The sequence below is a fragment of the Phascolarctos cinereus genome, unplaced genomic scaffold, assembly GCF_003287225.1.
Source record: "Phascolarctos cinereus isolate Bilbo 61053 unplaced genomic scaffold, phaCin_HiC Scaffold_2;HRSCAF=192, whole genome shotgun sequence".
Classification (NCBI taxonomy): Eukaryota; Metazoa; Chordata; class Mammalia; order Diprotodontia; family Phascolarctidae; genus Phascolarctos; species Phascolarctos cinereus.
In genome coordinates, this window is record NW_027555625.1 from 314,027,772 (window position 1) to 314,050,872 (window position 23,101).

The 23,101-nt window shown below is 49.3% G+C and overlaps 1 protein-coding gene across 1 annotated transcript in view; it reads left to right on the forward strand.

Moving 5' to 3' along the window:
* Positions 1-9,165, forward strand: part of HM13 (histocompatibility minor 13) — a 34,659-nt gene extending 25,494 nt beyond the window's left edge. Inside the window, 3 exon segments of the mRNA XM_020990684.2 lie at positions 959-1,061; positions 3,132-3,217; positions 8,738-9,165. Of these exon segments, the coding sequence (XP_020846343.1) occupies positions 959-1,061; positions 3,132-3,217; positions 8,738-8,843 (295 nt within the window). The 3' untranslated portion in view covers positions 8,844-9,165.
* The last annotated feature ends 13,936 nt before the right edge of the window (positions 9,166-23,101 follow it).

The following is a 23,101-nucleotide window of genomic DNA, read 5'->3' on the forward strand; positions in this document are numbered from 1 at the left end:
TAATGAATTTTGAAGCAGCCAAAATAAGACTCAGAATTCCATTCATGTTGGACCATTAGCAACTTGCCATTTATGGGATAGAGCTAAATTCAGCTCAGTTCAATGTAGCAGACGTTACCTGCACACCTCGTACATACAAAGCACTGTGTTAGGTCCTGGAGATACAAGACCCTGCCTGCATAGAACTCACAGTACAGGAGGGAAAACAAGACATGTACACAAAAAACTAATAGACCGCTGAATGTGGCAGACGCATGACAAAGATTCAGTTCAGAGATCTGAAAGATTTGAGGCAAAATTCACTAACTGCAGGGGGAAAGGAAAAGTTCACCAAAGAGGGGGCAGCTTAGCTGGACCTCAAAGAATGAGATTTCAGTGGCCAGAGCTGGAACAAGGATGGTCCAGGAATGGGAAGAAGAGTAAAGATAGAGGCGTAGGACAACATGGAATGTATGGGGAGGGCGGGGGTTGGCATGAACATTAGTTTAGTTGGAGATCAACATGAAGGAGAATAGTGGGAGATGAGGCTGGAAAGGTAGTTTGGGGCCACATTGTAGAGGGCATCGGATGCCAGGCTTTTAAGAGTTAGGCCTTTACCCAATAAGCACTAAAGAACTAAGGAAGGATTTTTGAGGAGAGGAATTTTCAGAGCTGGACTGACAGTAGGAGAATGATTCAGGCATAATCAGTAGGATGAGTTGTTGGGGGAGAGACAGAAGGTTGTCACGATGATCCAAGGACTAGATAAGGAGGACCTGCATTGAGGTGGAGAAGAGGGGGCAGATGCTAGAGATTTCTTGGGGGCAGAGAGAGAGCATCCCAAAGCAAAGAGCTTCAGTCCTCTCCTTCCCAGCCTCTAAGACTCCGGAAAGGATGAGGACCAAAGATCCACTGGAGGGAGTAGAATCAGGAAGTTACCCACTGTCCTCACCTGTCTCTCCCTCTTTGCCCGCTGCAGCCTGAAGAAGAACACACATACCTACTTCTACACCAGCTTTGTGGCATACATCTTTGGCCTGGGCCTCACTATCTTCATTATGCATGTCTTCAAACATGCCCAGGTAAGTGATAGGGCCAAACCTCTCCTGATGAGAGCAGCCCAAGAGCTGAGTTCCAACCACCACCCGTCTCTTCTCTGCGCTCGCCTTTTCTACTCCCTTTCTGCCCTGAGTCCAAGTTGGGGTGGCCTGGTAAGAGAAACAGCAGGATGTAGCAGAAAGAGTACTGGGCTTGGAGTGTGAAGTCCTGGGCAGAGTTCCTGCCCTTCCTGCCTGAGCTACCTTGAGTGGCTCACCTAACTTCTTGGGATCTTAGTTTTCGTATATGTAAAATGGGGCTAAGGATACTTATACCAGTTAGCTCAAAGGATTGTCAGGAAGAAAGTTCTTTGTAAACCTAATGCTCTAAAGAAACATTAGTGTCAAATTTTAAGCCTGAGAGAGACATGAGCAGTGAGAGCAGGAGCCACCAGTAGGTGGCACTTCCCACTCTGGCCATCACTACCACGTGTAAGCCCTGATGTCACAGAACCATGATCCTGTAGACTGGCATATACCCCTTTTGAATAAAACATTTTCTCTGGGTCTGTTCGGGGTGGGGATGGGGGATTGGCGGAAAGAGTGCTGGAGTTGGAGTTAGAAGACCTGAGTTCAAATTGTGGCTCTGCTGCTTAAAAATCTTTGAGATGTTGGTCAAGTCATTTCCTTTCTCTGGGCCTCAAGTGTTTTACTATCCAGTAAGGGGATTGGACCACATTCTTTCTTGGGTCCCTCTAGCCCTGGAATACATGACTATAAATTCTTTCATTTTGCAGATGAGGAAACTGTGGCTCAGAGAATAGGAAAATGCCCTCCCATTATGTCCCATAATAAGTCTGTCAGAGCCATTACTGGAACCTAGGCCTCCCACCTCTGGGACTGGCACATGAACCACTCTCCTCACCCGTTCTGCCTTTCCAACTTTGGATACATTTTGCAGTGCCATCCCTTGGAGGGAAAAGGGAGGGATGATCTTCCCTGGGCAGGCAGGATTCATCACTTCACACCATCAGCCCCTGTTATTACTGCCCAGCTGGGTATCTCTAGGAAGCTGTGTAGGGTCTGAGCAAATAGAGCATAGATTATCTGAGCTGGAAAAAACTTTCAAGGTCACCTAACCAATGGTCATTCTACAGATGAGGAAACTGAGGCCCAGAGAGAACTGACTTAACCCAGGTCTTGTTGATAGAAAAAGACATAGATTTGTTGGCTATGTTCCTGAAGGGGAAATGAGGGAAAACCTGGCTCTGCCAAAGGGGGGGAGGGGGAGACGGCAACAGGGGGTCCACTGGACACCTGCTCTCTAATGAATGATGCCAGCATACTCCCCTGAGCCCGTATCTCCATCTCCCCCAAGAAATGTGAGCTCCAAGGGTCTACTGCAAGGCCTTGGGCAGGTCTCAGGCCATTTTCTTTAGCTTTGAGATTTCCTGCCAAGGCCAAACAATGAGGACCACTCAGATGTGAAGTTTGGGAGCAAATAGGAGGAGGAGAAGGAGGTATGGAAGAAAGGCTCATGGACTGTGAGCATTGGAACCTTAAAGAAGAGCTGTCTCCTTTCTCTTTTACTTTCCCTTCTCTCTCTTTTGCTCTTCTCTCTCTATCACTATTTCTTTCTTGTTCTTTTTCTCTGTTACTTTTTTTCTCTTTCTCCCTCCTTGATTCCCTCCTTCTCTCTGTCTTTCCCTTCCCCCTGCCCCCCATTCCTCTCTTCCTCCCTCCTTCTCCTCTTCTCTTTCTCTTCTTTCTCTATCTCTCTCTCTGTCACACACACACACACACACACACAGTCGCACCATGCACACACTTCATAATGCTTTACAGTTTTCATAGCACTTTCCGAAGAAGTCTTCAAGGTAAGTAATACAGTATTGTTTCCACTCAACAGATGAGAAAATTAAATGACTGTCCCGTGGTCAAGTAATTAGCATCAGAGCCAGGTTAAGCTAGATTTCCACCTCTTCTGTGAAGCAAACATAGCCCATGGTCCCTCATTCATGCAAGGCTCTCCCGCAGTTCCTAGGGAAAACCCCCTATTTCCCAGCATAGCCTCCTGGAGCTGATGAACCTCTGTGTTTTCCCCCACCCCCACAGCCGGCATTGCTCTATCTGGTCCCTGCCTGCATTGGATTCCCCCTGCTGGTGGCGCTGGCAAAGGGAGAGGTCACAGAGATGTTCAGGTAAGGGGTGGGCCCAGGCTACCATTCCCACAGCGCACAAAGGCCTGGGGTGTGTTCACAGGTGCAGCCAATAGGCCCCAGGGGTAGAGGCAGTACCTGACAGAGGCTGTGGGCCGGGGAGGTGGGGGGGGGGGGACCGTAGTGGAATGTTTGTACACGTCTCCTGGGAAACATCACTCCCTGGCATTTTCCGCCAGTATGTGGGAACCTGTCTGTATGTTCTGGTGACAGCTTTGCTATGGATCCAGCCCTTCCTTCCCCCAAACGGTTGGGATGGCAGTTAGCTGAACTAGAGCACATCATACCACCACCACCCCCCAGGGCAATTCTGAGGACCAAGCAGGGGCATCCCACAAGATTTGGGCCACTTTCTTCTTCTCTAGATAGGGATTTTTTTGGTAGAATGTCCAGCACACTGTGTCTCACATCCATGAGCTTTCTGGGTCCTGTGCCCATCTGAGACTGACATAGAAATTACTTCCACCACCAAGACGAGTGTAAGACTAGCTGAAGTGTTCAGCTTGTCTCAGGTGTTGAAACACCTTGGAAGAGCCCTGCCCCAGGTCTCCAGGAAGCTGGATGGCCTAGGGAAGAGAGTGCTAGACTTAGAGACAGAAAGACCTGGATTCAGATCTCACTTCCGATACTAGCTGTGTAAAACTTGGGCTTCTGGCCTTAGTTTTCCCACCTGTAAAATGAGGGGCTTGAACTAGATGGCTTCTGAGGCCCCTTCAGGCTCTAAATCTGTGACCCTCTGATCCCTGCCCTTGACAGGGGCTGTTGACAGACCACTCCCAAAGGGAGGCTTTGGGAGACAGTAGAAAGAGCGCTGGGCTGGGCATTGGGAGACCTGGGCACTGGCGTGTGACCTTTAACAAGTCCTGTTCCTCTCTGGACTCCTGTTTTCTCCTTTATAAGATGATGTGGTTGAATTAGATGGTCTCTAAGGTCTGTTCTAGCTGTCACATTCTTTATTTTGTATTCTAAGGTCCCTTTCAGCTTTGTCATATTCTGTATTTTAAGGTCTCTTCCAGAGCTGCAGTTCTCTGTTCCCATGTTCTGTACTCCCTCCCATATCTAATGCTGTGTTATTCTAGGATTCTCTGAATAGGTGATCCCCACTGAACAAAATAGCTAAAGAGCAGATCCAGAGCCCTTTCCCACTTCATCTAACCCTGGCTACCAGGAAGGGGTCTGCACCTGGCAGCTGCACACCTGCATCAGGGAGTGGGATGCCTGGAAAAGCCCCAGGGACACTGTCCAGGCTGGTGCTGTTCCCAGGACCACAGGCTAGAGACACCATGTCCTGGGGCAGAGCCACACCCGCCCACCCATAGGCTCTGCATATCTTTCAGGGCCACAGATGTCTCCCTGTGGGCTTGGCCTCTGGATTGGAGGAAGACAGAATTCTAGGAAAAACTTCCAAAAGAAAATTCCCATCTTCCTCAGTTTCTTGCTTTGTAGGGCAAAGAGTAGAGTAATTTGGAGGGTGGGATGTTCTCTTAGAAAGGGCATAAGCATAACTCAAGTCATGGCAGTTAGAGGCAGAGCATCAGGGGGCTGTCACGTCTTTTCTGTGCTTGAAGCTAGGCATCATGGCTAGACCCTTGGAGACTGTGGTTCTTAGCCCCTTCTTCCCCCAGCTTGGTCACCTTAAGCTGAACACCTTCCCTCTCAACCCCCCGGTGTTCTTCTCAGTAAAACAAAAGCATTGGGCCCGATGACCTCTCAGGCCCATTCTAGCTGCAACATGCCATGTTCCAAGGACTATATCTTGTGTCCTCTCAGTTCCTGACTTTTTGTGATTTTATATGTCCTGACATCTAGACTCAAACCAAAATTGTGACAATACATAAGTTAATCTCCTGTGCCCTTCCCTTGTTCCTCTAGCCTGTGTTGAGGGCCACAGTAGTCCTCCTCCTTGCTGATGTGACTCCCTCAACGTCTGCCTCAGAGAGCTGTTCCCTTCCCACCCCACCCCGTATCCTTCAACCTTGCAATGAGAAGGCAGGTGGGCAGCTCTGCCCCCCCCAGGGACCCTCAAAATAACTCTCATGGGCAGCTGCTACCCATGGGGGTCAGATATGGCCCATCCCTCCCCCAGCACCACCACCCGCATCCCTCCAGGTTATTGGCCAGGCCTTCACCCTGTCCCTTCCCCACCTGCTCAGCCTTTGATGTTTCTCTGGGAACCCAGTGCTGCAGGCACCAATCGTCCCGGTCCTGGCCTTCCTGTGCACCTGGGCGCCCTGAGCCGTGCTGCTGACACACCCGTGACTCATTCCCACCCCCGCTGCACCCTCCCTCCCTCCCCGGAAGCCAGCAGGGCTCACGGTCACAGCCCCGTGTCTCCTGGTGGGGTGAAGGGGAAAGGGGAGTGGGCCAGACCCTGGGGCTGGGAGAAACAGGGGCATATTGATTCCCTCTTCTCAGGCCTCCCACACCCTATCCCTTACATGACAGGCCCTGGCATCCTCCTCGGCTTTGGTTCCATTCCAGGCCCCCACCCCCTCCTGATGGCAGGCAGGTGCTGGGAGTTGTGGAGGCCAGGGCCTCACTGAGGACAGACAGCCCAAGTTCATAGGAGACAAGGTCAGTCAGGGCAGCAGCAGGCTGTAGTAGAAAGTGCACAGGGTTTGGACCATAGGTTCATAGAGTATATTAATAGCAGTAACTTACACTTACATGGTATTGTAAGGTTATAAACCCTCTACGTAGATAAAACATTATTATTAGTAGTAATTCCTGTTTTTGCAAAGTCAGAAACTAATTTAGAGCTGGAAAGAACCTTAGGAATTTTAGTCCAGGCCCTTCATTTTACAGAGAAGTCAGCTGAGGCTAAAAGAGGCTAAATGATTAAATCAGTAGTGTTTTTAGTATACCCACATGCTGTCAGCCCTGACTCCTGAGTTCAAAGAACCTACTTTGGAATCCTAGCTCTGCACTGACCACGCCCTATGAAATGGAGGCAGCGGGTGGCTCAGTGGATAGAGCAGTGGGCCTGGCGTCAGGAAGACCTGAGTTAAATGTGGCCTCAGACACTTACTAGCTTGTGTGATTCAGGGCAAGTCACTTAACCTGTGCATGCCCCAGTCTCTTCATCTCTAATGTGGGGACACTAATAGCACCTATCTCCTAAGGTTGTGGTAAGGATCAAATCAGATAGATAAAAGCCTTAAGGCTCTAAATAAATATTAGCTGATTTTGAGCATATAATCATCACTTCCCCTCTCAGCACCTTGGCTTCTTTTTCTATAAAATGAGTGATCTCTGAGGCCCTTTGCAATTCTTGGGCTAGTTTCCGGTGCTGTTTAGATCATTTTGAGGAGGGTGGGGTGGGCAGGAAGTCGGGAGTAGGGAGAATGGAGACCATGGACAGCAAGTGCTTAAGTCAGAAGGCACCCCCACCTCCTAGGACCTTAGAGCACTTAGGGGTGACATAAGACCATTTTCCAGCGCAGAGTGCACATGTGCACATACATGCACATATACATACACAAAAATACTGCTTCGTTCTTCCCCAACCCCCAGGGGCCAGAGTAATGTAGTAGAAGAACATCAGATTTGAAATTAAGACTACCTGAACCTCAGTTTCCTCATTTTAAAATAAAAAAGCTGTACTGAATATTCTGTAAGGTCCCACCAGATCAGTGTCCTTTTAACTCTCTCCCACCCCTCAAAATCTTCTTAGAGCCCATGCCTCCAAGTACTATATCAGGCTGTTAATAACATGCAGCACCTCCAGACTCTCTGTCCATACTGAGACTGGTCTCTGATGCCTACTCAGCCTTAGCTGTCTCTGGAGGAGGAAGCAGGCTGTATCTCTGGACTGTGGAGGGAGCCAAGTAGAAGAGCAAAATTATTCTGCTTTTCTCTCCAAATCCACTCCCATCACTACCCTTGGTCTCTCTCCCTGCTTCTCTCCTCTCCTGTCTCTTCCTTTGCCCTCCTCCAGAGTTCTAGTCCCAGCTCTGACACTGACTTGCTGTATGACTTTGGGCAGGTCCCTTCCTTTCCATGGGCCTCACTTTCTCCATCTGTAAAACAAAGGGGTTGGACTTAAATGGTCACTAAGATCCTTTACAACTCTAAGATTCTGTGATTCCTCCTCTTTTCCCTCCCTTCTTCCTGTCTGTCTTTCCTGCAGCTATGAATCTTCTGCTGAAATCTTGCCACACACTCCTCGGCTTACCCACTTTCCCACTGTCTCGGGCTCGCCCGCCAGCCTTGCGGATTCCATGCAGCAGAAAGCAGCCTGCCCCCGCCGCCGCCGGCCACACAGCCCCAGTGCCCTGTAGCCCCCAGCGCCCTTTCTCCCTCTGTTTCCCTTCTGCTCTGTCAGGTAGGGCATCCCATTTTTCACCTTCCTTTCCTCTTCCTGCCCCACTCCCAGCCAGCCAACACCACCTTTCTATACCAGCCCTTACCCCCACCCCTTCCCCAAAGAGCCATTGGCTCCTTGCTCCTTTCTCCCCGGGGCACCAATTAGTGGTGGAATGTCAACCCCAAAATGGTGTCCAGTTTCAGCTTTAGAGACAGGGCAGACCCAAGAGAAGCCATCATTCTTGTTCTTTGTCTTGTCCATAACCCTAGGTTTCAGCCTGAGCCTCTCTTCGTGTTTCTGATGAGTTGGCCGTCTTGTATTTGCCAAACACCTCTCTAGGGATCTCCGAACACCTTGCAGATCTCAGTTCCTCCTACAGGGCAGCTGTGAAGAGTAGAGTCATTCTCCCTGTTAGAGAAATAGGGGTGCAGAGAAATGGCTGGTCCAAGGCGATGTGATCAATGCGGTGGGGCTGGGAGACGAGAGGCAGGAATCCCATCCTCTGTGAGGACTCAATGCTTCCCATTGAACCCCTGGGATGAGGGGAGAGAAAGTTGTGTCACCCCAAGCTGCATCAGGCTGGTAGTTAAAGTAGAGTTGTTGTGAGGCTGCTTGATCTAGAGTTGTCTGGGCCCTGTTTGCTGCCAAATAGAAATGAGGAAGTGAAGCTACAGGGAGGCAAGGCATGGTGCAGAGCGCTGGCTGTGAAGTCAGAGAGACCTGGATTCAAATCCTTGCTCTGCTATGTATTAGGTATGTGACTTGAGCAAGTCATTTAACCGCTAGCCTCCATTTGCCTGTCTATAACATGAGGGGTAAGACTAGATAGTCTCTAAAATCCCTTCCAGCTGTAAATCCTGTGATGCTGTGAACTAATCAGAGTGGCTACAATAGTGTAGGAAGTGAGGCTTAAGCTTAGACTGTGGGGCCCCTGGACCTGGTTTCTTATATACTTATATACTTTGGGGCCAGAGCTTGGGTTATCTCCTAGCGGGCAGGAGAGGAATCTGAGCTACTCGGTGCTCTCCCTTGTGAAAAAGGGGGTCCTCCCCTTCTCTCAGTGGCCTGTTTTTGTGGTGAGTGGGAGGGCACCACTGATACTGACCCTTCCTCTCACTCCCCCCTTCCCATCTACATTTAGAGCCCTCCTGCCTTTTCTGACCTGACATTTCTGCCCTCCTTTCCCTGTCCTCCAGTTACGAAGAGACAAATGACAAGGAGAAGGAGCCAGCCAGTGAGTGCAAAGAGGGAGCGCTGTTGTCGTCGTCCACTTCCTCCGAGACGGAAAAGAAGGAGCAGTAAGGGTGGGCTTGGAGCTGGGGTGGGGGCCCTCCTGCCACCAGTGCAGGAGCTGGGGGAGACAAAGGCCCCACAGAGCTGGATGTTGATGTTCTGGGCCCTTCTCCTGTCCCTTCTCCCTCTTGAGCCCAGCCAAGGATTTTCTCTTTGTTTCTGGTCGTGTACCTCTTGTGTCCTCCCTCCCCAGCACGGGGCAGAGAAACCCCAGCTATCTGTTGTGGGGAGGGTGATGGGTGGTGAGAGGGCCTGGTTTTTAATTTTTTTTTGTATTACCGTCAACCCCTCTCTCTCACATTAAAAGTCTGTGTCAAGTGAAAAGTGAGAACCAAGGGGGCAGCACATCTGTCTTTGTCTCCACTTCGCCCTAGGCCTTGGGGAGAGGCATTGGAGGGTGGAAGCCTCTTGACCCCCAAATCCTGGTTTCCCTTGGACCCGTGCTTGGTGCTAATTTACATTGCTCTTTTCTAGGAGCTTAGGAGACAAGCCTACCCCTGGGCAAAGCTCAGACCCTTCCTTCCTCCGGCCCACAGCAGCCTTCCCTTTCTGCTGTGTGCACAAAATTCAGGGCAGAGAGTTTTTGAAAGGTCCAAGAATCTCTGGTTTAGCCTTTAGAGGGATTCCAGGTAGCCAGCAGGAGGTGCCTGCAATCCTGCCTTCTCTGGAGATAGAGCCCAACAGCTTCTTCCAACCTTTCTCTTTTCTTCCCTAACTATATTGAGGTAAGAGGAGACAGGCAGAATGAGCTCAAAGTGTGTACTTGGTGTACGTCCTTCCTTCCAGTACACACTTTAAAAAAAGAAAGAGCCCAAGAACCTCCCACCCAGGACTAGCTCCATTTGGAGGTGGGAAGATATGCCTAGTCTAAAGGTAGAGGGACTTGGGTACGTGCTCTATTGTTCCCTAGGCACTCCCCTTTTTCATACAGTACTCTTTCAGCCCTGAGGGCCCCTGCACCCAAGAGAGGTTTGGGGGTGGGGCCCATCATTGCCATCGTGGGAAGAAGGTCCAGGGAATTGCAGGGCTGAAGAAAAAAGTTTTCAAGCTGTTTGAGAAAAGGAGTGATTGAGAGCTACCGTGAAGGGGATGAGCAAGCTCCCTGGTAGTAGGGATGTTCAGGTGGGGCCCGATACTCTCCAACATCCCTTCCACTGTCTCTGATTTTGTGAATCCTCCAAACTAAATCCTACTAGGGCTCCCCTCTGGTCATAAGGCCCCATCATTTAGCCACTGCTGATAAGGCGAGGGTCATGAGTTTATGAACTTTGCTTGAAGCTAAAGAAGGCCCCAGACTTTGACCTTGGACAGCTACTTTGCCAAAGGGAGCTCTTGAGTAAATGAGGGGTTTTGGCTGAGGATAGCTTATCCCCACTATTAGAAAAGTAAGACCTCAGGTCTGCCCTCCCACAATGAATACATTCTATTATGATAACATGTTAGCTTTGGGTTCTCTGCCCTTGATGTGACCCACAGCCACTCCGATGTTCTTAGGTAGAAACCACAGAGCCCCAGCTGGACCCCAGACAAAAGCTACTCCACTCCCACCAGGACCACAGAGACAAACTGTCCTTGAAAGTCGGGGATCCCACTTGACATTAGCTCAGCTCTGCCCTGCCCACCCTGCAGCTGGGTGCAGATTTGAAGATGATTCAGAAGCAGTCAGTGCATCATAGGGCCTGCTTCCTGAATAGCAGGAAGGAGGAGCTACTGCTGGGTGGTAATGGCCCACAGGCCCCTTAGCCCCAAGCACCAACCACGGGGACAGGGAAAGTGCCTGGCCCTGGGGAAGGTGTCCAGGGAGGCCAGTGAGAGTAGGCATCCTAGTGGTTGGAAGTGTCAGACTAAGGTTGGGCCTTTAGACTTTTGGATTTCAGCTAATTGAATTTAAAGCCTCAGAGATGGACCTCAAAGATGACCCAGTAATTAGGTTTCTAAGAGAAAATTAGAAGATTTTCCAAGAAGATAGGACTTTAAGATCACAGTGAGTGAGCGGAAAAGCTGGGATGTTTCAGCCCAAATCTCCCGAGCCTCCTGTATCCAGTTCTCTGTCTGCTGTACCACCAATCCCCTTGAGCCAAATAGCCAGTTCCCCCCTCTCTACCACCATTTCTCTGCCAGGAGAATGAGAAGAATGCTTGCCAGTGACTGGTTTGATGAGAGTTAGTATTTTGCCATCCCTCTGAAAGGATCTCAGAGACCTTAAGCAAAGAGGAAGAGGTTGTCTCCCTTTCCCAGATAAAAGTAACCAGACCTACCCAGGAGTCTCCAGAATTTCACTCCCAGCTTTCCCTCCCTGAAATCCCACAGCTTCCAGAGGGCTGTAGGTGAGACCTTACACACACATACACACACACACACACACACTCTCTCTCTCACACACACACACACACACACACACTCTCACACCCTCAAATCCCCTCCAGGTTCCCTTGGGCCACATAAGAATGAGCAACTCTCATCCCAGCACTCAGAGAGGAGAAAGGTGGGAAGAGGAATTTGGCCAAAAAGCTGAGCCTGGGACCCTAGAGACTCAGAAGGAGGGAGTTCCAGGACTGTTGGTATGTTGATGGTAAAGAACAGCTGTTGGAGGATTGGCACTGAAAACATGGACTCCGTGAAAGGGAGTGAGCAGCAATCGACATGGACTATGGGGAGAACCCATCCAACCTTAGCTTGTTCTTGTACTCTTCCCCAGCATGACCTCTTCCCAATTGAGATCACACTTTCTGATCCCTCAGAGATGCTCATCCCTTAGGATTACAACCAGCAAATCCAGAACAAGCCCTTAAACATGGCAGAAAGGGGGCCTAAGTTGTATCTGTGAGGCCTGGATGAGGGATTCTGGAGGACCAGCCCTGAATTCAGAGGAGGGTGGCCTCTGGAGGAGCACTGGCTCAGGCAGCTGGCACAGGGTTCATGTGGGTTATGGTCTGTGAGTCCCAGAAGTGGGGCTAGCTGGGAGAGACCCAGAGGCATCCAGGAATCCTGTAGTAGAAAGTCAGCCCCTGGGGCCAGGGCCTTCTTCCGTTTATGTGCCTAGTGCCTAGTATGTAATAGGTGCTCAACATGCTGACCAGACTGGATGTCCTCTGCCCACCAGCCCTCTTGGAGTTGGCATCAGTCTATGACTAGAACTTCCCTGGGCTTTGAGAGCCTGGTATGGCATAAGACCATTGGCACAGTGGGAAGAGTGTCAGACTAAGTCAAAGACCTGGGGTCAGTCTGACAAGTATTCAGAGTGTCTACCATGTGCCAGGCACTGTTCTGCACTGGGGGTACAGATATAAAACCTAAGCAGTCCCTGCCTTCCAAGAGCGTATCTTCTACTGGATTCATGACCTAGTGTGTCAGCTATCTAGCTATATGACTGTGAAGAAGTCACTTGCCCTCTCTGGGCCTCACATTCCTCATCTGTGAAGTGGAGGGTTGGACTAGGTGGTCTCTGAGGTCCCTGCCAATTGTGGGATCTACCTCCCCACCATGCTGCTGCTTAATGCCAAGCTGAAGAATGTCATGGCCAGGAGTGACAAACCCTGGAGTGAGAGGAACAACAGTTAACATCCTTCTGGGCCCCTCTCTCCAAGGAGGTAGATAAGGAAAGAGGCCAGACCCCCAACAAATCCCCAGCCTCTACCACCCACCCCCACCCCAGCAGCAGCCCCCCAAGATCCTTCAGCCTGCCAGAACAAACATTCAGCAGAGTGTTTGCTGCCTTGGCAGCTTGGCCTGGCTCTGGCTGTCCATCCACAAAAGCCGTATTGAAACAGCTCTGCCCCACGCCGGCTGTGGCTGCTCTAAGCGGCGCCTCGCATTCTGCCATCTAATGACCCCTTGCAGCCTCCCCCAGATGTTTTCTATGACTTCCAGCCCAGCTTCCAGCGGGCCTGTCCGCAGGAACAAGGGAGGCCACTTTAATTCTAATTAAATACCTCCAGCTAAGCAAACAGTGTGGAGCAGGGCAGGCCAGGCCCAGCCTGGAAGCCCAGCCCACAGAGTCTCTGAGTCTAGACTCCAGATGTGATTTCACCAGCCTCCAATGTCCCATGGAAAAATGACACTCAGGCCAGGAAGGGCCATAAACGCTGAGGAAGATGGGAAAGGAAGGGGGGAAGGCTGGAGAGAGGAGCCATGACCCAGAGCAGTTTGCTTAGGGTGCCAAGTGGCCTTTTAAGGTCCTCTTTTAGAGTACCAGGCAAGGGATGGGATACAGATTATAGTGGATGTAAGCAGCCCCATCTCTACCAGCTCCTCAGGTCCTAGGATACGTTTGGGGTAGAGGTATCTTTGGGAATGTTCAACCATAACTTCCTCCTTCCCTACCCAGTGGAGGCTGAGTCAAGGAAAAGGTCATGACACTGCCTTCTGGTAGCTGTGTGGGTAAATGCCTTAACATCTCTGGGCCTCCTCATTTTCCTTTTCTGTAAAATAGGAATAAGGTTTATCCAGTCTATCTTGTAAGATTGTTGGGGGCAGGGGGGAGTGCTTTGTAATCTGTAAAATCTGCCCCTTCCTCTCCACATCTACCTACCCAGCCTTCTAGTTCCTACTTCCTCCATCTAGTCCATAATGGCTGCTCCTAAAAAGGACCTCTTACTGCCCTTATGTGCATGTGTATTTACCATACAGTAAACACTGTGGCAGAAGTCAGAGGGAGGAAACTTCATCTGCCTTCTTGGGATAGACTTGGGGGGTGGGGAGGCTGTGCCAGGCTAAGTGTCAGTTCTGTTGGATTCTGCCAAGGCTTCAAGCCCAGGGCAACTCAAGAGGGATTGTGGATCGTGCCTTGTGCCCTGACCTCCAAAGACCATCCTAGCCAAATCCAGAGGAAGCTCATTGCCAAAGGGCTGCCTGCTGTGACACTGACATTTTAAAAATCCAGTAACTTAGGAAGAGAGGCTGTGGAGGAACTGGGAACTGGGGCAGAGGAGGGGACACTCACTTGGATGAAGGTCTGGGTCCTTAAAGGATTAGCCTTGCTCCAACAACACTCACATCTTGCCAGGCCCTTGCACAGTTGTTTCACCGAATTGGGTCACACACTGCCCCTGCCCCACCTTCCACCAGAATGGAGAGTGAGCTTCCTGGTCACAGCTCCTCCTTCACCTGGCTAATCCTCCCTCATCCTTCCCCCCCTCCCATTCTCTCACGTCCTTTCTTTCTGCTGCCCAACTATTCCTCCACTCCACTCTCATCTTAACCTTTTTTTGTGTCCTGGATGCCTTTGGCAGTCTGGTGAAGCTTACAGAACCTTCTCAGAATGATCTAAGTGCATAAAATACAAAGAAATTACTTTGAAATAGTTACTAAAATACTTTTAAAATATCAAATTTAGGCTATAGTAACATATGGGCTATAATCTAACTGGATCCCAGGTTAAGAACCCCCCACTCCACCTCAGCCTGACTGGCCTGGAGCCATGCACTGGGAATCAGATGACTAGATTCTAGCCTGACTTTGCATTACAAATTGCATACCTTTGGGCTAGTCACTCCCACCTTTGGGTTCCAATAGGTGGCCTCCTCAGCTGTTCTTTCAGTGGTGAGGGGAACTAGCCCATGGTGAAGAGCATCTATGGAGCAAACCAGGACATTCTTTGCAATTTGTTGTTTTAGAGACCTGCCTCAGGTCCCACAGCCAATATGTATCAGAGACAGGACTTGAACCAGATTTTTCCTGACTGATGCCAGCTCTCTACACCACAGATGCTTCCTCTTTGTTAATGATAATAATACCTGACATTTATGTTGTACGTTCATGGTTTCTTAAAGGGCTTTCCCCATAGTTGATACAACCCCCTGTGAGGTAAGTGCAATAGGCATTATTCTCCCCATTTTATGGATGAGGAAACTGAGACTCAAACTGAATGATTTGCCCATAGTCACACAGTTTCAGAGGTAGGCTTCAACTCTGAATCAGAACTCCCAAGGCAGTCACTATCCACTGCCCTGCACTTGCCTCTCAATGATGTAGGGTCCTTTCTAGCTCTGACATTCTATGTTCTGTGACTTCACTGAGGGGGCATAATGGATTAATTTACACTTCCATGTTTTTGTGCAAGATACACCCTACTTCTTTTCCTCTCCACTTCAGATCCTACCCTATCCTTCAAGGTCCATCTGAGGACCTCATATTGCATAGGTTCCCCTGACCCCAACTCAGTGCTTGCTCCTTTCACTTAGTTCCTACAGTTTCATGCCACACTGGAGGAGATCTCTTCACTCTGACTTGGCATGGAAACCTGGGAATGGCCCTTGAAGAAAGGTAAGGCTGTGGGTCGGAGTAATCCATTCGAAGATGGCTCATTATCCCCTACCCTTCCACAGCCAGCTCTTTCAGCCCTCAGATTTTCGTTCTCGGTCACAGTCTTGTATTGGTCACTCTTTTCCTATGAATGAGGCTTGTCTTCCCCCAAGCCAATGACCTCTCTTTTTGCAATAAGAGCTTGCTGATGAAGTGACTTAAGACAAGACAATCAGTATCTGGACATTTCTATTTGTGTAGAATGGAGGTCCTCAACCACACTGACTTTTCTCCCAGAGAACCCCAGAGAAGGTGTGCTTTTACCAAGAACACAGCTAAAAATTATTTGACCAGTGAGCATTCGTCTGGGTACCCACATGACACAAAGTGCCTTGAGAGGTGGCTGGGAAGGGTTGGACTAAATAATAGCTAAGGTCTCTTCTAACTTTGATGTCCTATATTCCAAGGGCCCTTCCAGCTTTGACACTTTGTGTTCTCAATCCTCTCAGTCCCCTTCCTATTCTGACAGTCTATGTGCAGATAATCTGGTAATTGAAATGCATCAAATCCCAGCTCGGTCATTCACTAGCTATGTGACCTTAGGAAAGTCACTGGAACTCTCTTCAGTCTCGGTTTCCTCCTCTGTGAAAATAAGATGATTTTTTAAAAATAACAACCCTACTACCAAGATGGTTGTGAGGAAAGAGATGGTAAAACCCAAAAGATCCGTAGAAAAGAGTTCGGAGGTTCTAAAGGCCCTAGCTGCTGTGACCCTGCTGGCGCCCTTCTGTTCCCGATGACCACCCCCTCCCCCCAGGGCCAGGAAGGTACAGGGAAGGGGGAAGGTCATGGCTTGAATTGCCCCCCCACCCCTTCGGACCTTATGGCCAAAAACTTGCCCAGTTCCTGTGTGTGCAGCGGGGAAACCGGCTGTATCCTGCCCTTGGGGAGGGGAGGGACAGGATGGGATAGGACAGGGCGAGGCTAGGTTCAGGAACCCGAGGAGATGTCCTGCAAAAAAACACAACACACACACACACACACACACACACACACACACACACACACACACACACACACACACACACACACACACACATATATATATATATATATATATATATATATATATATATATATATGAAAGCAGCCTTCCCCTAGCCTGAGCCCTTCAGTGTCTCTTCCCTCCCTCCCTCTCTCCCTCCTCTTCCCCGGCTTCCTTTCCCCACCACAGCCGCACACCTGGCCTCCTTACAGGCGGCCCGGCAGCTCCCCACGCGGCGCCCCCCTCCTCCCCCTTCCCGCCCCCGCCCCAGCCTGGCTCCAGTGAGTCTGGGCAGCTGCGGGGACCGCCTTCCTTCGCCCCGTGGGGTCCGCCAGATGGGAAAGCCGCCGGGCTGGGGAGGAAACTGCCCAGCGACTGGTGCAGGAAATCTCGGGGTGGCCCTCCCGGCAGTGAGGAATGCGGCTCCGCCAGCAGGAGGGGGAGCAGGGCAGAGGCCGCTGGAAGGCTTTCCAGCGGGGTGGGGGCGCGTCTCCACCCCCCGCCCCGTTCCCTTCCCCTACCTCCCCAATTCTTAGAACATACAGGAGAATGTTAGAGCACGAAAAGAATGTAAACTAGGACGCTGGAGCTAGAAAGGGCTTTTGAACATTGAATGACACTAGTATGTCTGGTACATCTCTTTGGGGTCTCTCTTTTGCCCCTCACATTTGAGCTTGCAGTTACAACTCTTTGCATTTGTGTGCCCGTAATTGTAAGCCCCTTGAGGTCAAGAACTGTGTTGTTTTTGTTTTGTTTTTTCCCTTCCCAAAGCCCCTAAGTATGGGGCTTTGCACGTGGTCTCACTTGATAAATATTTGTTCAACTGAATTAGAAGGTACTTTAGAAGCCAGGATGGCAGAGCAGGAAGGGACCGTGTCTAGTTCAACCCTCTCATTCTACAGTTGGAGAGAAAAGGAGGGAGTGATTTGCCCACAGCCAAACAGAAAATTAACGACAGCTGAGACTGGGCACCAAGTCTCCTGCCAGCCGGTATTTCTCTCCACTGTATCCCAGCAGCATGTGGCATTTGGACTTTACTGGGGAAGTAGGAGGACACCAAGCCTTCTGTCCCTTCTAGCTCTTTAGACTTGAGACCACCCTGAGCCTCCCTCCTCTCAAATTTCCCCTGCCCTCTCACCTTCCCTTTCAGTTCTTTGTCTCCCCCACCCCAACCCCACCAGCAGTATCATCATGTTATAATGATACCTTACATGTCTCCAGGGCCTCATGGTTTTCAGGATCATATGGTGCAATGGAAAAGCTGGCTGGCTCTGGAGTTGGAAAGCAAGTGGGTTCAAATCCTGACTCTGCCATTTACCATCTGGGTAACTTTGGGCAAAGCACTGTACCTCAGTTTCCACATTTATAAAATAAGAGGGTTGGACCAGATGGCTTTTTAGCTCTAAATCTTCCAGCTCTAAATCTAGGACTCGGGACTGTTAATCTTCACATCCCCCCTGTGTGGTAGACACAAGAAAGATTAAAGAGAGATTATCATCCCCATTTAGCAGAGGAAGAAGCTGGGACCCTTAAAAGGGAAGTGACTACCCAGACAATCCAAGGTAGTGTTTTACAGTGCCCATCAGAACTGGAACCCAGATCTTTTGCTACCCTATGGCAGATTTGCAAGAAATTCAGGGCCCTTATGTCAATTCCTCCCTCTTCTTCTATCTATTGCACGGGATCCATTTCTCAACTTGCACTTGAGGGCTTGTGACTATGCTGGTAGTCCCTCAGGAGGCTAGGGCCTGCACCAGAGAGATAGTGCCAATGGACCCATGGGAGTCCCCCACCCAACCTTCAGGTGGCTACGCACTCAGTAAACACCGGTTTGGTCGCCTGTGTGCCCATCCTGGACGAGATGCTAGAGGAGACAGACGTAAGCAACAACTTATTCGTACCCTCACAAAGCTCATTGTCTAGTTGGAAAAACAACATGTACCCAAAGTACTAATACAATAAAAACATGATAAAAAGATCTGAGTTTAAATTGTATTTCTGCTATTTGTTACCACCAGAGTGACCTTGGGTCTGTCACTTCTCTAGGCCTCTAGTTTCTCCTTCCTTAAAATAAGAGGTTTCCATATTTTAAAAACTTTCATTATCCTAAGGATAGATAGTGCCCAAGGTTCCTTCCAGCTCAAAATCCTATCATCCTAAGAAATGTCTATTGAGCTCTAGAAAAATGGAAATGGCTGCTTTGTGGGATGATGATCTCCCCAGTCATTGAAGTATTCAGGCAGGGGCTGGTTGACCATTTCAATTCAACAAACATTGAGTGCCAATTCAATGCAGGACACTAATCTCCTCTTTTGCCAGAAGCCTTTCCCAGTCTTCCTTAAGTCTAGTGTCTTCCTTTCTGAGACTGGTCCTAATTTGTCATGTATAGATCTCGTTAATACATAGTTGTTTGACTAGACTTACAAAAACACAATTTAAAACAGTCTCTACCTTCAAGGAGCTTACATTCTTAAAAAAAAAATTAGTAATTATCTTTTGTTTTTCTGTCCCCTTCATTTCTGAAGATATCCCCCTTTCCTCTACCCAGTGATCCATACTACTGCATCAAGACAGTGACGATATATGCAATATTCCATATCCATAGTTCCACCTACCTCTGCAAAGAAGATGGAACAGGACATTTTCTCAGTTCTTTGGGGACAAGCTTGGTTCTCCAGCATTCAGGGTTTTTTTAATTGTTATTTCCTTTTACCATTGTCATTGTGAATATTGTTTTCCTGGTTTTGCTTCCTTCACTCTCCATCAGGCCATATAAATCTTCCCCTGATTCTTGAAATTCTTCATATTCATTGCTTCTTGCAGACTGGTAATATTCCATTCCTTTCATGTACCACGACTTGTTTAACCATCCCACAATCTGTGGACATCTGCTTTTGTTTCCAGTTTTTTGCTGTCTTAAAAAGTGTAGTTTGCATTCTATTGTTCAGGATCCATAAAAAAAGAGTCCTTTATTGAGAACCAGGTGACCTAGCTTCAGCTCTCTTGCATTTATGACATGTTCAGTTCAAATTCTAGCTTAGTGACATAACTGCGTGACCTTAAGTGGATGGGCTCATCAGAGGGGTATAAGTCATCTAGTCCAACCACTTCATTTTACAGATGAAGAAACTGAGATCCATGTAGGCTAAATAACTTGTCCATGGTCATGGAGGTGTCATAGATGGGGCTGTAGACACTGTATTACGCTACCTTCTTCCAGATATAGCTCTTGTGATCCACGATCCTTTAGAAAGCAAATTCCTAGATGACATGGGACTTTGGACTAAAAAACAATGATCTCTTCCAACTCTGACAGTCCATATCTTAAGATTCCTTCCAATTCTGACATCCTATGTTCTAAGTCCCCTTCCATCTCAGACATGCTGTGTTGTATGATACTATGAACTCTTGCCTTCAGGATCCTGAAGTCCAGTACCAGGGATGGGGATTCATGACCATCAAGGCCCGGGGACCAGAGGAGAATCATTGTGCTATATGAGAAAGTCTGAATTTGGAGCTAGGAAACCGAGTTCTGTTTCCAGTTCTGCTACTTGTCAGAGCCATAACTAGGAATTTTTTTCCACTGGGATGTGGGACAGCAATACAAAAGATATCTGACCACGGATACAGCCATCCTAGGAGAGTCTGGCCCACACTTCCAGTGGGGGTAGAGGAGGTAGTGCAATGTAGAGAAGGAAGGTCTCAGGAAAGGGTTGCCATGGTAGAAGGCCTCTGGGGGATGCTGGCCTGGGGCCAAGCCAATAGAAAAATGTCTTGCCCCAAACACAAACTGTCAAAAGACTGGGTGGTTTGAGGAGGGAGTTCTTTGGACCACCACAAGTAGGAAGCATGCTTCTCCCACCACCCTGGGACAAAGCCCCAGTCCTAGTCTTGGTCTCCTCACCTCTAACATGAGGGGGTTAAATTCTGTACTCTCTAGGGCCATTCTTGGTGTTCTGACTCTCAGGGCAGAAGATACTTAAAAACATTCCTTGGAGCCTCCTGGGTTAGTGGACACTAGAAAGGTAGTTTAGTACTGGGCAAAGAGAGCCCCAGAAAGGCAGGCAGCTGGAAGAATTGATTCTAGCCCTGACTCCACCCCTGCTACCCTGAATGACCCTGGGCACAGCCCTTTCGTTATGTATAAACTATATAGTGCCCAGAAATGGTGAACTATTATTACTGAAAATCAATGCTCATCCTTTGAAAATTCCCTTTTTCCTCCCAGGTACTCAGCCTCTATGGAGGCTTGACCCTGAGCATAGCCCTCAGAAGGATAACTCCAGCCCCCAACCCAGTCCTCTGGGAGAACTGAGGAGGAAGGGTAGAGTGGACACAAGGTGTCGGGGTCCTGAGTGTGGATGCCATGCCTGAGTCCTATCTCCCTTCTCCTCCAGCAAAACAAGGAGCCCCTGGTGGGCGGAAGCAAGGTTAGGAGATCCAGACCAGGTCAGGGCTGACAGCTAACCCAAGAAAGAACAGGGAACTGCCTTTAATCTCAGGAAGGGCTGAACGGCTCCAGTCAGTCTGGGCAAATGGAGCCCAGAGGAAGGGAAAGGGAAGTTAACTTGAGAAAACTGTGGTCAGGAGGGTGAGGAATTGGGGGAGGGGCGTTGGAAGAGAAGAAGGGCCCCCTTCCTCATCCTCCCACCTCTACCCCTTTCAGTTTTCCAAGTAGCCCCAGGAAGGTGGACCTCGTTTGGGGACCCAGCTTTGGCTCTGACCTGATACCAAGGGTATTCAAGGGTGTACCAAAGTTCTGTGAGATAGGGAGAGCAAGTTATTATTGTCTCCTTTTACATCTGAAGAAATTGAGACCTAAAGAAGAGTGACTTGCCCAAGGTCTCACATCAAGCCTAGTCTAGAACTCAAGCCAACTCCCAGGTCAGGTTTATTTGCTCTGTTCTGCACTGACTCACATACCCTGGTGTTTACATGTAAACATGTAAACCCTAGTGTTTATATGTAAACATATCCTTCTTTCCTTTGAAAAAAAGAAAAGATGGATCATTCTGAAGAAGAATCCCCACCTCCCTAACTCTCAGTCCCCAGCGGAGGAAGAAGGTCCCAAAAATAGTAGGACCACTTGTCTAACAGGAGACTTGGGATAGAGTCATGACCTTCTCTCAACCTCAGTTTCCTCATCTGTAAAATGGAGATAACAATGCTACAATATTACCAGCAGAAATTTGTTTTGAGGAAAGTACTAGGAAATTTTCAAGTTCTATAGCAGAAGGAAATGTTATTATCATCATCCTTTATTTAATGATAGGAACCCATTCAGGTCAGGATGGGCCAAGAGACAGAGATTAGGCCAAGTTCAAGACTCAGCTCTTCCTCAAGCGAAAGGGAATGTGTCCCTGTGTGGATACAGGGCAGAAGGGAGATAGCCTGGGCTTTGTTGAGACCAAATCTGTGTCTAGGTTTGCTGAGGCCAAGGTGAGAGAGGGTCCTGTGTCCAATTTGTTCAGAACCCAGGGAGGTACTGCCCAGCAAGGTGTGTGTTCTTTGGGGTGGGGGCCCAGGACCCCTGGGCTCTCCTCTTTCCTCTCCTCCTTGTACCCACCCACTTCATTTCTATTCCCTACCCTAGGCTCTTCTAAGGCAGCAGGAAAAAAGGGTGAGTTTAGGAGAATACCTCCCCCACCTCAGCCTTAGTGTCACTTCCTGAACAGAGACATGCAAACCTAGAGTCCTAGGGTCCCTGAGCCAAGGAGGGCCCCCAGAGGTCACTAAACCTCTTGGGATGGAGAAAACATCACCCCCCCAAGACAGCCCATTCTATGCTGGGACATTGAGTTGTGAGAAAGTTTTTCCTAATACAGAGCTGGAATCTGTTTCCTTGTAAGTTTTCCCTCATTAGTCCCAGCTCTGCCTTTTGGGGCCGAGCAGAACAAACTTAATCCCTCTGCCCTCTGAAGGCCTTGTACAAGGCCTTCAAATGTTTGAAGACAGAATATCCTTCAAACACAAATGGCCCCAGTCTTGTGTTCTCTTGTCAGAATGCCTTCAGACCAGATGCTCAGGAAGCCTGTTCTCCAGACCTCTCTCTTGCCTGTCCACCTTCCTCTAGCTCATTTTCTCCAGCTTTTGGCAGAGCCCCTCCTAAAACAGTGTCCTGAACTGGACAGAGTCTGACCAAACCATGGCTGGGGGCCGAACCATTCCCATCCTCCTATCGGACACTCTGCCTACACAGACAGACACAAATCTGTGTATGCTGAGACACACACAGCTCTGGCAGGAGGGGTATGGGGGGAAGATGTCCACACATACATCTGTGTAAGTTAATACACAGACATACCTGCACCAACAGTCAGCATACCCCTGCCTCCCCAGCCTGGAGCCTTACACACCTGATAGGTGACTGGGCTTTTACAGATGCGCAAGCAGTCACAGTTACTTACACACACACATACACACACACACACACACACACACACGAACCAACTGAGCTGAGCTGACACCCAGGAAGCTACCTTTATCAGGATTCCCCTCCCCCCTAATCCCTTGCTGGAAAAAAGGGAGATGGGCCTCCTTTAGCTCGGTTCCCTCACAAAAGGAAGGAGGGGGGGGATGATGTCCCTCAGCTTTGTCATGCTAAGGGCTGCTGGAGAGACAGACCCAAAAGCCATATCTGCATGAGAAGCAGTCTCAACATCTGAGCACGATTCCCTCCTCCCCCCTCCCTCCCCAGCCCCTTCCTTTCCTCTCTTCCCTGGGATTAACTGTTAGACGGGGTTTCCCAGAGCTGACCCAAAGGTACCCAGGCTCCCCTCCCCCTCATGCACACAGGGGTGGATGGCTATGGTCATGGTTGTCAGAATCATAGAACATGGGAGGCTGGAAGGCTAGAAAAGTGACTAGCCCAGAATAACATGGGAAATCAATGACTCTCAGATCCCCCAAATCCTTTCCACTACCCCTCGGCAGCTTCCCAGTTAATGGCAGAACTGGAACCAAGACACAAATCTCCTGT